At 44.3% G+C, this 16,126-nt stretch overlaps 1 protein-coding gene across 5 annotated transcripts in view; it reads right to left on the bottom strand.

Annotated features, from left to right (window-relative positions):
• The window catches only part of BEND6 (BEN domain containing 6), a 42,932-nt gene that overhangs the window by 13,686 nt on the left and 13,120 nt on the right, over nucleotides 1–16,126 (bottom strand). For all 5 annotated transcript variants that reach the window (XM_075923666.1, XM_075923665.1, XM_075923668.1 and 2 more), the window contains exons 2-3: nucleotides 2,655–2,883; nucleotides 2,403–2,548 (exon numbers count right to left, since the gene is read on the bottom strand). In XM_075923666.1, the coding sequence (XP_075779781.1) occupies nucleotides 2,403–2,548; nucleotides 2,655–2,850 (342 nt within the window). In that variant the 5' untranslated portion in view covers nucleotides 2,851–2,883. The remainder of the gene's footprint in view (nucleotides 1–2,402; nucleotides 2,549–2,654; nucleotides 2,884–16,126) is intronic.

The following is a 16,126-nucleotide window of genomic DNA, read 5'->3' as shown; positions in this document are numbered from 1 at the left end:
CAGGTGAAGAAAATTGTTGATGCCCATGACCCAATATAATTTGACCACGGTGTGGGCTCTGGGGTGGGGCTGAGGATGAGAGATTTGGAGTGTAGGAGGATGCTCCAACTTTGGTGGAGGATCAAAGGTGGGGGCAGGAAGGGCTTACATTGAGCGGCTCATGGTCAGCAGCACAGCAGAGGTGCTAAGGCAGCTTCCTGCCTCTCCTGGCACTGCAGACCATGCTGCACCCCAGAAGCAGGTTCCCAGCCAATGGCAGTGCAGAGCTAGTGTTTGGGGCAGCAGCAGGGGCAGTGCACAGAGCCCTCTTCCCCTAGGAGCCGATCTTGTTGCCAGCAACTTCTGCGGCACAGTGCAGTCTGCGGTGCCAGAACAGGTAGGTAGTCTGCCTTAGCACCCCCACCTGATCATCCTGCAGCAACAAGACCCAGTGTTTGCCATTCCATGACCCAGTACTGGTTGTGACCAGTGTTCTCTCTAAGCCAGTGGTCACCAACCAGTAGATCGGGATCTACCAGTAGATCTTGGAGCCTCTGACAGGTGATCCTGACTGGTTTGGCTAGGAAGCTATGAAGCACCAGCACTTCCATTACCTCTCTACCCACTGTCCTGCTGCTCCTGCTCTCTGCCTTGCAGCTAACCCCTTGGGAGCCTCCTGCTTGCTGTGCAGGGTGTGGGAGGGGGAAGGGCAGCACTGATGTCAGGGTGTCCCTCCTCCCCCCCACTCCTGTACTCTATATCCAGAGAGAAGGGGATGGAGGGAGCTTAGCAATGCAAATCTCTGTCATTCACATATTGTGTGTGTCTGCCATTCTCACAAACACACACTGTCCTTCACTCTCCTCTCTCAACTCAACACATGTGGGGGGTGGTTGTTACTTCTTTTACTGCTAGCAAAGTGTGTTACTTTGGGGGTTTGATAGGTCTGTACATTTCAGAATTTTCATTTCTCTTTTGCACTTAAATTTAATTCTTTGAGTAGTGAGTTCTAAAACGCCTACCCCGTCATGGCTAGAGTAATTATCCCTGTGGGAACTGCTACTCCTGGAAGTGGCTGGCATGTCCCTGCAGCCCTTGAGAAAGGCAGAGTAGGGGGTCTCCACAAGCAGTCCTTGCCTGCTGACACTACTCCTGCAACTCCCATTGATCAGTAATGGGGAACCGTGGCCAGTAGAAGCTGTGGGCTCAGTGCCTGTAGATGAGGGCAGCATGTGGTGTGATGGAGCCATTGTTGTACATGCCAGCTGCTTTCAGGAGTGGTGAAGGGCCAGGGCTTCCACTGCTCCACCACCTGGAAGCCATCTCAGTTAAACGGTGCCCAGCCAGAGCCTGCTTCCTGAACCTCTTCCTGCACCCAACCTCCTGCTCCAGATGTGAGTCCCCCTGCACTCAAACTCCTTCCCAGAGCTTGCATCATGAAACCCATCCTGGACCCCAGTCCTCCACCATGGGCTAACCCTGGAGCCCCTCCCACACTCCCAACTCCTTGGCCCAAGACCAGAGCCTGCACCCCCTATACCCTACCCCAGTCTAGTGAAAGTGAGTGAGGATGGGGGAGAAAAGGGGATGGAGTGAGTAGGGTAGGTCTGACAGAAGGGGTGGAGCAGGGGCGGGGCCTCAAAGAAGGGGCAGGAAGGAAGTGGGGCAAGGGTATCTTGGTTTGAAGTAGATCTTACATTGCACTTACATTTAAAAAATGATCTTGTGGTTAAAAAGGTTGGAAACTACTGCTCTAAGCTGTGGGGCAGCACAGCTTCACAGGTGATTAATCAGCCCTCCCCTCCCCAAGTCAGTCAGCACAGAGCCCTGAGCCTCTAAGAGGGTGGGGCTGATTAATCACCTGTGAAGCTGTGCTGCTGCTCTGCTTAGAGCAGTGGTCCCCAACCTTTCGAGGTTGTCGGGCACCAGGGGGCGTGGCCGTTCGCCCACCGGGCGCGGACACTTGCGCCCCGGGGGCGGCCCCCCCATAGCTGCATGCCCGGGGGCGGCCCCCCCCATAGCTGCATGCCCGGGGGCGGCCCCCCCCCCATAGCTGCATGCCCGGGGCCGGCGCTCCCCCCGCCAGCGCCGCGCGCCCGGGGCCGGCGCTCCCTCCGCCCAGCGCCACGCTCCCGGGGCCGGCGCTCCCCCCGCCATGCACCTGGTGCCAGGCCAACCCCGAGCACCTGGCGGGTGCATGGAAATGCCCGCGGGCACCGTGTTGGGGACCACGGGCTTAGAGTAAAACTGGTCATGTCCCATAGTTTGAAAACCATTGCCAAGATGTGAAGACTGCCTTTGTCCCCAGTGCCAAGATGCACATACTGTGTACTCAGGAAAGTTAGTAGTAATGGACTGGAACATTACAGAGCACAAAAGTAATAGGTTCATACTTGGGAAAACAAAAGAGACTGAAAACCCACCTGCTCTTTGTCCAAGTCGCTATCTTCACTCTCTGAGAATATCATCTCAATCCTCTTCCTCTTGCCCTTTCCAACAACTTGTATTTTTGTAATTTCATCTGCCTGCAATATCTTTTGCATCATCTCAACTAGCTCTTGAGGGTCATCTGAAGTGGAGGAAAAAGAAGAAGTCCAAGCAGATGATACTATTCTGCTAGTCAGCTAGTGACATCTCAAATTCTTATAAATGAGTTGCTTTGCAGAGGGACTCACCACTCATGTATACTACTTTTACTAAATGCTTCTCTGTCTTTCTTTCACCCACAGGCCAGTTAACTAGCACCTGCTCATTTGGTTTTAGGAGTCCTTCTAGTTCACTGTCATCATTGGGAAGATCCTGTATCCATGAAGTCTCTCCAATTTGTAGCGAATTATCATTTACAAAATCAAACAGTGTGAACTTTTTCATTGTTAAGAGATTTCCTTGTCACTCAGAGGCAGCCTGAAGAATTTCAGAGGAAAAATAATAATTATTTCACCATATCACCAGTGTACATGAAACTTTACAAACAGATTTATAAAACCCCAACTCTCTCCTCCTTGGATCTTGCAATGTGAGAGCCTCCCTGTGCAAAAATAACCCCTGTATAGGGGAAGAGAAAACTAGCCAAGTCTCCTGTGAACTCTTTTTTTTCTTTAAAGGAAACAGGAGAGGAGAAGAGTTTGCCTACATACAAAAATGGAGAGAGATTTGGTCTCCAAACCATACACTACAGAGGATCCACTGGGCATTTACACAGAGGCTACGCTACGTCTACACTGCAGTAGTTTGTCGGAAAAGGAAATGTAAATCTCGCGCTCATTTGCAAATCTTTCACTCACATTTACATATTCTCTTCTGATCCTTTTTGCAGAAGAGATTTTTGCGATAAAAAGCCCTGTGTAGATGGGGCCATTTGTCGGAAAAACCCCGTTTTGCGCAAGATCATGTAAACCTCATTTTTTGAGGAATAAGGGATCTTGCACAAAACAGGGTTTTTCCAACAAATGGCCCCATCTACACAGGGCTTTTTATTGCAAAAACCTCTTCCACAAAAAGGATCTGAAGAGAATATGCAAATGAGAGTGCGAGATTTGCAAATGAGCGCTCCATTTGCATTTCATCTTCCGACAAACTGACGCAGTGTAGATGTAGCCAGGGTGTCTCTACCTCCACACCATTCCCTTGTCTTATCTGTCTGCCATCACTGGACCACTATGCCTGGAGTTTGCCTTACCTTATAGGGTTCTGAAGACAGAGGTAAAACCTCTGAGGGATAATACAGACTCTGAGAGTTTAAAGGTACAAAGATGATATAAACTTCATACAGTAGTTTACCCTGGCACCTTGAGATGTATGTGTTGTGTATTATATGTAAAGGGACGTATGACTAAAAAGACTTCTTAGTCATTGTATGAGTAACAAGAACAATACAATTACAAGCAACCCAAAACACAAATGATGAAGTGACTGGATGAATTCTGACACACCCTGGCAATGGAAAAGTTGACATATATTAGAAATGACAATCTTAGGATTATTAGACAGTTGGACTGCCTTTTATGAACTATAGAATAAAAACTATAAAGATTACACTCCCTCCCCCCCCCCCATTTTTAAAAAGGAAGAAAACACTATTTTATTTGTCTTGGTATACTGAAAATTCAGGGGTAGAAGAAGGGAAGGAACAAAATGCAAACTGGAATAGTTTGTATTTAACTTGTTCTATTAAAAACAATGTGACATTTAAATGGGAGCAGATCATTTTTAAATGGACAACCTATACTAAAAATCTAAGACAATTCATCTAGACTTATTACTTTCTGAAAATATTTTCTACTTTTAAATGGTCATTAGAATTTTTGGAAATTATAATTTTGCCAAACTTTATTCTTCTCGTGGACACATATATGGACCTGTCTATCAGTTCAGGGAGGGACATCAATATTACAGAGTTGCAAGTGAGTGAATATATGTGATTTGGTCTCAATCTGTGATAAGGTGATCTGGCAGCGCATGCATGGGCTGTCATGTAGGTAACCGGGAGCTGAAAAAGAGCAGAATTGTTTGAAACAATTATGCCAGAGTGAGAAGGTGTCTCTCAATGCTCTAAATTAGCAATGGGAGTGCAGAGCTAATGCTTGGGGCAGGAGCAGGGGCAGTGTTCTTTAGGCCTGCTTTGGGAAAGCCACTAGTGGTTCCGTGCCCTTTAGAGTCCATAGCCACAGAGCTTCACGGCTCCCGTTGGCTCCAGTTCACCATTTCCAGTCAAGGGCACCCACTTCCTGTGGCTCCCTTTAACTGGAAATGGCAAACCAAAGCCAATGGGAGCTGCAAGCATCCATGGCTATGGACACTAAGTAAGCAAAGCAGCATAGGCTTGCTAGCAGCTTTCCCAAAGCGGGCCCATGGAACACTTTGAGAATCACTGCTATAAAGGGCAAATTCACCACTAGGCAGAGGGCTAGCACTAGGCCTGTGAACCATGTAAATCCCCACTGCACAGGGATACATTTTTATCCTAATATATTCCCATCAAAAGGCTTTGCAATATTATGCTCTAGTGATAGTCACTAGGCTAGGAAAGAAATTACCATTTGAAAAAACAGAGTAAGAATTACCATTAGTACTCTTCTAAAGAGTGTGTGTGGTATGATATGAGTAGTATTGGGTTGTACTTTATTTTACAATTTTTCAGGGAAGTGCAATTTCATGAGATTACATTTTCTTTAATATGAACGCACAGTACTCTACTTAGGAAGGAACAGTCAGCTGCACATGCATAAAATAGGAAATGACTGCCTAAGAAGGAGTACTGCAGAAAGAGATCTTGGAGTCATACAGGATCACATGCTAAATATGAGTCAAAAGTATAACACTGTTGCAAAAAAAAAAAAAGTCAAATATTCTGGGATGTATCAGCAGGAATGTTGTAAATAAGACTCAAGGAGTAATTCTTCTGGTTTACTCTGCAATGATAAAGCTTAAGACAGAGTATTGTGTCTAGTTCTGGGTGCCACATTTCAGGGAAGATGTGGAGAAAGTCAAAAGGAGACCAACAAAAATGATTAAAGATCTAGAAAACAAGACTTGTGAAGGAAGATTAAAAGATTTGAGTTTGTTTATTGTGGAAAAGACAGAGGGGGTAACATGATAACAGTTTTCAAGTACAAGTTTAATCTCCCTTTTCTGGCACCCTTGGGTCCAGAGTAGTCCCAAACAAGGGAATTTGCTGGACCAGGGGAGGTCAGGCCTCCGGGCTCTCCTGGCAAGCTGCCTAGAGAGAACTCTTGAGACCTGATGTCCTTGGCTCACCTGCCTGGGTCTGCTGCCCCCAGCCCACTCGAGGGCTCTGCTCCTTGTCTCCAACCCCACGTTGGGCAGCAGCTGCTCCCGGGGTTCTCCGGCCCTTGGGCACAGCAGTGACAGCTGCTCCCTGGGTTCCCCAGAACCTTGAAAGCAGCCGGACAGCAGCTGTTCCCAGGGCTCTCTACCCCTTGGGTCACTGCCCCTGCAGGCTGCTGCTGACTAAACTGGCTCTGCTCCCAGCCGCTCTCAACCTCTGCGGCTGGGCTTTCTGGTCTAGCAACATCTGCGGTCCTGCCAGACCAGGGATGTTGCTGGACCAGGGAGTCCCGGAGGACAGAGGTTCAACCTATACAAAGAAGGATGTCACAAGGAAGAGGGTGAAAAATAATGTCCATAACCGCTGAGGACAAGTCAAGAAGTAATAGGATTAAATTGCAGTAAGGAAGGTTTAGATTGGACACTAGAAGAAACTTCCTCACTGTCAGGGTTGTTAAGCACTGGAACAACTTGCCAAGGGAGGTTATAGAATTTCGGTCAATGAAGGATTTTAAAAACAGGTTAGACAAACACTTGTCAAGAGTGGTCTAATTATTAGGTAGCCCTGCCTTGAGAGTAGGGGACTGGAATAGATGACTTATTGAGGTCACTTCCAATCCTACACTTTTTATGATTCTAAGAACAACAAGAAAGCCCCAGAAAATTATCTGAAAACATCCAAAACGTTACATGTAAAGTCTGGGGAAGAGGAATCTTGGTATGAAACACTGGAGGTCTGATTCTGCTACCCTTACACATGCTGAGTAATTTTTAGTCCACAAGAAAGAATCATTCAAAATTGATAGAGGTGGCAAAACTGAGCCCTAAGGTTTCTGCCACTCACGTCAATAGGAACAGATGATGTCCAAAATTCACCCCAAAATCAGGCCAATGAAGTAGACATTGGTCAAAGTGAGATATGCAAAGTTTAAAAGCGGATCAGTACATGTGAATGCTCCAACCAACTCTGCCTGACAGGGATAGTTAGAGTTTTTAATCATAGCTGTAATAATAGATTCTGTAATTTATTATTATTATATAAAAATCTGTGACTTTTGAGGATTATTGCATGTGATGGGCAGATGTGATATGAAGCAACTAAACTTATTTCACCGAGAACTAGGGATGTTAGATATCAGGTAATTGAATAGTTGTGTAACTGCATGAAATCTTTGCAGTAACACAACAATTTGATAGTTCCCAAAGGTGAGGCCATCAGCCATTATGCTCCTGGCCCCACTCTTGGGGAGTCCCCTGTCACCCTGTGCTGCTGCCTCTGCTAGTTTAAAAACCAGCTCCCCTCATGGACCGGCAGCCTGCAGTGTGGGGTGGCAGCAGCCCCTGTCTGTGGGGGAATCCAAGCTCCCCGTGGACAGAGGCTGCTTCACATCTCCCAGAGCAGACTCTGTTCACAACAGGCTGTTCGCTGTGCAGAGTCTGCTTCGAGGCAGCCTTCCCTGCTCCCTCCCCCCATTGCTGCCTCTGATAGAGGCAGCAACGCGGGAGCTGGAGGCAGGCGGCACCGCAGATCTGGTGCTGGAGGGAACTTGGCTTTTAAGCTGGCTGCCCCCAGCATCAGCTCCTGTTCCCCACCCCACTTGCTGCCTCCGATACAGAGGCAGCAAGGGAGGAATGCAAGTAGTCAACATGATAAGCCTAGGCTTATATGTTCATTGTCTAGTCAACTACTCATTGACATCCCTACTGAGAACCTTTAGAGTTGCCAACTTAGAACATGGGACTCTGACAGAAATTAGAAAACAATATTCAAGATTAATAGAGGCTACGTCTAGACTACAAAGAAAAGTAGGAAAAGATACGCAAATTACATACCACAATTTGCATATCTTTTCTTGCTTTTCTTTTGAAAGAGGCTTTTCCGAAATTTGGTGCATCTACATGGTGCCAAATTTCAGAAAAAACAGCTCTTTTGAGCCATCCCTTCTTCCTCGTAAAACGAGGTTACAGGGATGGTGAAAGAATACGTCCATTTTTTCTGAAATTTTTCCAAAAAAGCGGACGCGTTCCTTAGACATGGCATTACTTTTCCAGGATACCTCCAGTAAAGGGCTGCAGACTAGACGTAGCTGAAGTAGCCTCTGGTTTGGGAGGAGAAGTCACAGAGTATCCAAGGGCACCTCTGATATGCTGCTGCTCCTGCTGAAGCTGAGGCAAGAAAGCCGTGCTGAAGAAATGGCAGAGGCACTCTAGTAACCACTTCTCTTTGCTGCCACTACAGCACTGAATCAGCAAGCAATCCAGCTGCTTTAAATATATGAGGGTATGTCTACACTACACCCCGCTAGTTCGAACTAGCGGGGTAATGTAGGCATACCGCACTTGCAAATGAAGCCCGGGATTTGAATTTCCCGGGCTTCATTTGCATAAGCCGGCCGGTGCCATTTTTAAATGCCGGCTTGTTCGAACCCTGTGCCGCGCGGCTACACGCGGCACGGGGTTCGAACAAGCCGGCATTTAAAAATGGCGCCGGCCGGCTTATGCAAATGAAGCCCGGGAAATTCAAATCCCGGGCTTCATTTGCAAGTGCGGTATGCCTACATTACCACCCTAGTTCGAACTAGGGTGGTAGTGTAGACATACCCTGCGATATGAAATGGTTTAAATAAGTTTTATTGCAACATAAAAGACACTGAGAAAAATAACACAGCCTTGTATTTCTGTGGCTTTTTTCTCCTCCCTCACTGATCTCTTTACACAATTTACTGTGACAAGCTAGAGGCCCTAAGGGACAAATACCACCTGTCCATTGGCATCTTCTTTAGCAAGCAATTAAAGTGGTTGGAAAGATAGAACAAAATGCCTGTAATAAAGAAAAGGAAAAGCCCAAGATCCTCCACCTATGGAAGGAAAGGTCAAGGCAAGTCTTGCAGCCCTTTTGCAAGCATAACTCTTATTGCAGTCAGTGGGTGTCTTGTTTGAATAAGGACTGTGTGATAGGATGCATCATCTCCATGAGATGGTCTCTGACAAAACAGATCATCACAAATGTGAAACAAATGTGTACACACCCTTATTAGGGCCTCTGATTGCTGCTTGGGCAGAATAAGAATCATAGTAAAAACTACCAGAATTTTTCATTTACAAATGCTGAAATATGACATTTTGACAATATATAAACTTTTTTCCTCAAAACCTTTTCAAAAAGGTAAATTTATTGAAGCAGATTGTTTCCTATCAACAATTTTAATTTCAGTTAATTAGCATTACCCAATGAAAAAATATTTAGTCAATAAACTCCAATAAGCTCAGCTCGTAAGCCTGAATTGTAGAAAAGGACAGTTTTATAATCTGATCAGGGCTCCAGGGATAGGCTATCTATGCATCTCCCAGCTGCCTTAGACTGTCCCATCCTGACCTGGTACTGACCATTTTTGAGGCTGTCAGCTAACTTCAGTGCCTCCATTCCAGTTGGATTTGGGGCTTCTGGAGCCTCAAGTTTAGAAACTGGGCTTATGTTCTCAAACATTTTTTTCTCCGCTTTGAGAAGCTTTATGTCAGTCTTGACATTGAGAGTTTTGGTGGTTTAAATCATTTTAACTAGGAGAGATGTAATTGTCCACAGATAATTGTCCAGTGTGTCATTATTACGGAAGGGGGCTGCGTACAGTTTATTAAAAACCACCCTTGCATGCTTTTGCAAGCAAGTTACTTTACTATTGCCAGATTCTCCATCTCAAAATACAAGCTACTCATTTCAGAACTACTATACTTTATATTTATTGCTTATTTCTCTTAAGAGACACAAATGTATCCCTAATTTTTCTGAAGGCAGCCTGTAGAAGAAAAAGAAAGTGAAAACAGCCATTTATATGCTGCGTAGTGGAAACATATATTAATTGGATCCCTAATTTTTGCAGACATACTTAACAGACATTAAATGTACAATTTTTCACACAGGGTATTGTTACTAAGCAACTAGAAAAGCCAGATAAGAAAAATAAACACAAAAGTCTTTGTAATCACATCTCACTCCCTGTGGCTAACAGGGTCTGTTTCAGTTCTATTCAGCAGGAGAGTTGGCAGATGCTACAGTGAGATCACTATTTTGCTTTCCTTTCAATAAATGTAATGTAAAGTATTACAAATTTACAACATGAGATTTTAGCCACTCACTGAGTCTGATTTTGCTCTCACCGAAGTCAAAATCAATAGCAAAGCTGTCAGTAAGAAAAACAAGTTCAGTCCCACAATATTCAATCCTACACTGTGTACCTGTTTCCTAGCCCCACAGAATAAATGTCTATATAGAAAAGATTAAACTGATACTATTGTAGTGAAACATGATCATTCTGAAATTCATATATACTACAATTGTTAACATCTTATATTGACCACCTTCTGGGTGCAGCTTTTAACAATCCCAATTTTCAGTGGAAAGCCCTCTGCTAAGAAACTCTCAGGAGGAGGGTAAACTGGGTCTTTTGGGGTATGTCTACACTGCACCATAGGTCGAAATATGTATCTTATTTCAATGCTATTTTGAAATTTGGTGCTATCTACACAGCCTTATTTTGCAATAAATTACTATTCCGAAATGTTCCTTATTCCTCGTGTAATAATGTTTACAAGGATGTCGGAATAGCAAGCCCGTTATATTTCGATATTACAGGAGTGCTCAAAAGATGAGGAATAGCTATTTCGGGATATCTCTAGTGTCCCAAAATAGCGCTGCAGTGCTGTAGCCTCACAGTCAAAACCACTTCACTCCACACAAGGGCACTTGGTTCTACTGAGAGTTTGGTTTGCATTGTTTTTTAAACTGACTTTCTCAAAACGCTGAAAGACATGGGTGCAAAAAATGTTGGACTATAAAAAAAATTAAGAGAATTTAAATGGTCTCAAAACATGTTTATAATTAAAGATAAGGCCTTATTTAACAATTTTATTTTTTCAATTCTATGGTCTAATTCTGTTCCCATTAAAGTCAATAACAGATTTAACATTGACTTCAGAAGGAGCAGAATTAAGCCTGCAATGAGGAATGCAGAAGTGCTGTTATTGCTCAAGAGCTTTACAGAGTGATATCATAGTCATTTTATGGGAAAGTATGATTTATGTAGAAGCAAAAATTCACAGCTCTCAGGCAAGGTTTATAGAGCCCAGACTTCCCAGAAACAACAGAGACTGTGTTATGCATTTAGCTGAAAAATTAGGAGGAGATGTATCAGAATATCCCTGCAGATTTTTAAAGACTCTGTAAATACATTTAAATTAATCCATTTCCACTAGCAAGGGGAAGACAAGTGAAGAAAATGTTCAGGGCAACGTGTAAGGGAATTTAGATAACAAAAATTGGGTATCAGTATCGATCAACTGCATTTCTCCATAACTAAATTATAATGGGTGATTAATCTGGTATAACTGACTGTGAAACATTCTGAGATACTTCAATGTGAACTGATGTTATTTACAATGAGCCCTACTGTCTTATTTACACAGGTAGTCTCACTGATTTCAAAGTCCCATTTAGGGATTTAAGTGACTAGTCGACTATATGGTTGTGCTGAGATTCTGCTTTTGAAATACACAAGAGTCCTGGTGAGGTTCTTTGTACATTTCAAAGGCTCAGGTGCTGCAAGGAACCTGGGACCATCAGAGGACTCCCTGTGCTCCGTGCCAGGCTTCCACTTTTGCACTGTAGCAAGAGCCCAGCAGGACTCAGTTCAAAGATGAAGGTGCCCTAATTGACTAACTGAATAGTTGATGGAAATCCCATTGACTATTTGATTAGTTAATTAATCTAAATTTAACATCCCTAGTGCCACTGGCATTTGAAGTCTGAGAGACTATTAGTATGCAAGGTTTGGTCTATATTTTGTACTGCATGTCAAAAATCTCCTTGAGGAGACTGTGAGGTGATTATTATTTTTCATAGCAGTTTCCTGCATGCTGTGAGCTTCAGCAGCTTGGAAATGCCTTGAAATACTAATAATGACTACCACAAAAACAATTCTGTTTTTAAATATAAGGTTGACATATTTTCTTTGACGATGCTCCTGTTCCTGCACCAAACCATCTACTTTATTTTGTAATCATCCTGAGAGATGACAAAGGAAAAATAATTGATTTACTAAGCAGGACTATTTAGTAGGTCTAGGTTTATAACAATATTTTAAAATTAATAATCAATTTAGCTAATAGCTCAGTACGTTGTTCAGACTCCCAAGGACAAGGATAGGTGTCTTTACGAAATGCAGTGGTTTGCTTTCATCCATCAACTTTCAGAGAAATTATCAAGCAAAATTAGCAAAACTACAAAAAAAGGGATGTAGCACATTATCTAGTATGGAGAACTAAGATAAATATTGTAAATAAATAGGTATCTGACAGCTATATAATGGTATGTCTACAGTCATGTCTACAAGTTCAGCTTGCATTTGCTCAGGCACAAATCTATAAGGTCATCATAAATACCACATGCCAATGGAGACAGCAGCCAGACTAACACCATGACTAGAAGTAAGCAGATGCTCCTTCCAAAGTTCTTCCTGTGGAAGGGAAGTGTCACCAGGAGAAATTTAACCACAGACAAGTCAGGCTCAAAATATAATAAATGTAGCACTTACTTTGAAAAATGACTAGTCAACAGCCATTTCTCTAAAATGCCTGCTTTAGAATTTGTTCTGAAAATATTAATAAAACTCTGAAGAAAACATCAAAACATTTTTCTATATCCCACTATCTTACTGTAAAATTTGGCTACTAAGAAGAATCTATGATCAGTCTTTCTGAAGAGGTTAAACCTGGTGGAGATTAAATATGTGCCCTCTTCCATCTTTCATACTATGTAATATAGGTGCTCCGTTCTCTAACTCCTGTCCAAAAGTCCTCTTAATAGCAGAACACCATTGGTAGGGAGATATAATTGATCACCATGAGTTAAGCAAAGAAAAAATATACCTGGCGCCAAGCCAAAAACTAAAACATAACTTTCATGCTTTTGTTTTTGGTTACCAGAATCAAGCTTCTGTGGTGGATAAATGGAGTTGGAGCAGCAAAGATCAATCAGCTCGTACTAATCTACACTCGGTAAATGCACAGAAGTAAATCATTATAATTTGATGGAACATAAAGGAGACATATCCTGGAAAGTGTCAGTGTAACAGGGTTGCCCTTAATGGCTTAAGGGCCTAGTTCTAGCCAACCCTGATTGCAATAGAGCCATACCAGGGTTGGATCAGGTGATTCCACTGTAAGAGTAGCAGAAAACAGCAATAAAGAAGCCACAGAATGAGAGAGAAAGAGAAGATGCAATGAAGGCAAGTTTGGTGAAAGTTTTTGAGATTGCTGGAGATGGGAGGCATGGTAGGAAGTTGTGGAAGACACACCTCTTAGGACAGGGCTCAAAACCTGCAGTGTAACTGCTTTGTTGTTGTTTCCAATTTGTGTTGATGTATTGGGAACATGAAAAAGGAATAAAAGTCAAGCCAAAAGGACATGCAGAATGAAGCCTGGACAGAAGTACCCGTGAGACTTTTTGATGCAACTGTGATGGGAGAGCCCTAAAAAGGGAGAAATGGTTAGTAGGGCACTACAATGGAATCTCTGGTCATGGGTGGTGCTCAGTAAACAGCAATCCTGTTACAATTGGTTTGGCTGGCAAGATTTGCAACTCCCCTCCCACCAAGAAGGGAAGTGGAAACTAAAGGGGTAAACAAAACAAAACACATTTTCCACTTATTCACAGCAAAAGACTCAGACCTTGTTGCTGACTGTTGCCAAGTGAACAAGAGCTGCAGGAGGCACACCCAGTAGCTACAGCAAGAGTCTCAATGCCAACAAGATGAACAGTTTCTGCAGTAATTGGAGACCTTTAAAGGGATAAGGACAGGGCAGGCTGCCCTAACATTGGCATAGTTGAGGTCGGAGGACAATGTTGAGGATTTTCTCTGTACTTTTGAGTGAATTCCCTGCCTTGCTGGCTGGTTGACTAGGGTGGTACCATTTTTGACCAGAGAGTAAATGTATATTTACACAAGTCACTTTTTTGGAGTTTTTGAGTGGCACACAAACTCATACCCTGAATTGAAAGCAGCCATCTTAGAATAAGACTGACACCAGAAGTGTACTACTCTATAACAAACCATTTGTGCAGAAAGCCCAACCCCCAACAGGTTGTAGGCCCTGGCTGACTGGTGGCTGCCAGAAAAGAACTCTCTGGGGAAAATGATGGACCTAATTGTTTTTGAGCATTTCTTGCAAGTTCTTCCCCTGGGAGCTTAAATGTGAATGAAGCAATTTAAGCTGGCATCAGTGCCAGAAGCAGTGAAAAAGGCAGAGGCCTACTTGGAGGCTGAAGGATCCAAATAGATTGGATCAATGGGACAGACAGAACCACACAAATTTTGAGGAAAGGCCAGTAGCGGAGATACTTTGTCTATGAGGAGGTCTACAGGAGGAGGAAGTTAAGACTAGCCTAGGCCATTGTGCCTTAGAAGAGTGATCATCCGTTCATCTGCTCTTGCTGATTGGTAACAATTCCACAAGGAATGGACACTAGCAATGAGTTTTCAGCAAAGGAAAGTGAGCCACTTCCAGAGGAACTGCCCTCTTATGTAATGTGACTTTGAGGGGAGAGTGTTTTAGCCATGTAGGGAGGCTAGGGTACCCCTCTTTGAGGAGGCAGAAGAGCCCTTCTGAGGTGTGGAATAGAAAGTCATACACAGAATATTTACTTTTTTGAAGATTGGGATCACAGGGATATGGAATATCAGTCTGAGGAGTGCGAGACAGAATGAATCTTGCCAGAATGGAAAATAGTACCCAGGACAGTCTGGCAAGTGTCAGTATCAGGTAAAATTAATTTGCTAGAGTTTATAAACTCCACATATCCAAAAAGAAGGAGAAAAACAAGTGGTTCTGGCCTACTCCGTAAATACAGCCTAGCTTCCATCTGAAGAACAAAGGGTGTGAGACAGATGCAACAGTTAGGTATGCTCTAGACCAGTGTTTCTTAAACTTTTTAAGACCGAGGAACACCAAACAATATTTTTTTTATGAGGAACACTCAAAAAAAAGGTGGTTGTGGGGGAGGGGAGTTATTGAGCAAAAAAAAAAAGGGGGGGGGGGAGGATTGGGGAGAAGTTATTGAGGGAAAAAAGGTTGCCTGTCCCTTTAAGGGTGGCCATTTTTAACTGTTTTTCTCTTGTCACGGGACACAGTTTAAGAAACACTTTTCTAGACAGAAGAGTCTGGGAAACTGGTGATGGGTCAGGGATAGTGAGAGCCCAAACAGTTATCCAGAGGGCTGATGTACACAGACTCAGACAACAGCTTGTGGAGAGCTGGTGAGCACTGAAATGATAGGATATGTGGAAACAAGGAAGGTGTGGGTAGCTCAAGCTCCCTCCCAGGGGACATGGAAACAGTTAGTTGAGGGGCATCAGGAGATCCTAGAAAAAAAGAGAACCTTTTGATTATGGTGAGCCAACTGAAAGGGGAGAGAGCTTGAACCATGCATTCACATGGATGGAAACACACAAACTGCAGAAAGAAAGGGAAATTCTCTTCAGGTAGAATTTGCCCTGGCAAGGCTCTAATGGAGTTGGAATAGGGAGCGTAACACAATGGCTAACCCATAAGGCCTGTAGAGCCTAGGACTAGCCAATCCTGATTACAAGGGAGTCACACATGGGGTCAATCAGGTAGTTCCTCTATAGGATCAGCAGGAAGTTGGAACAAGGAAGAAGCTGGGGGGCAGGCAGGATATGGTGAAGGGGGCTTTTGTGAGACTGCTAGAGGCAAGAGGCCTCTATTGAAGGGATATGCTGGAGGACAGAGTCCAAGACCAGCAGAGTAATTGCTATGTTGTTGCGACAAGGAGTCCTGTAAGACTAACAGATGTATTGGAGCATAAGCTTATGCTCCAATACATCTGTTAGTCTATAAGGTGTGTGACGGGGCGAGGTCGTCCCCTCGCGGCAGTGCTGCCGCGTCCAGGGTGCTGACGTCATCGGCTGCGCCAGGCAGTGCACCCCGCCGCTGCTGCGCATGCTCCAGCGGCCCAGCGGGTAATTTAAATGCGGCGCCAGGGTGTCTGGAGGGGGAGAGGCGTGGAGAAAGAGGAGAGTGGAGCGAATAGGCAGCAGGAAGAAGGACCTCCATCCCGCCGGGTCCGGAGGAATGGGGGAAGGAAGCGCAGGAGGGCTATTCCAGGGAAGGGTCGCTGGACGACGAACTGGGGGCGACACCCCCAGTGGGTGACCTCTTGGCATCAGCAGCCCCAGCCCTGGGGCACCAGGGACCCTGACGCCCGGGAGCCATGGTGAAGACCCCACTAGGTCAGAGGGACAACTGCCGCCGCCACAGCACTTAACCACCGTAGGCAGAAGCCCAGGAT

Source organism: Pelodiscus sinensis, chromosome 3 (assembly GCF_049634645.1).
Source record: "Pelodiscus sinensis isolate JC-2024 chromosome 3, ASM4963464v1, whole genome shotgun sequence".
NCBI classification, from domain to species: Eukaryota; Metazoa; Chordata; order Testudines; family Trionychidae; genus Pelodiscus; species Pelodiscus sinensis.
The sequence above is the reverse complement of the archived record's forward strand: the minus strand, read 5'-3'. Positions and strand labels throughout refer to the sequence as shown.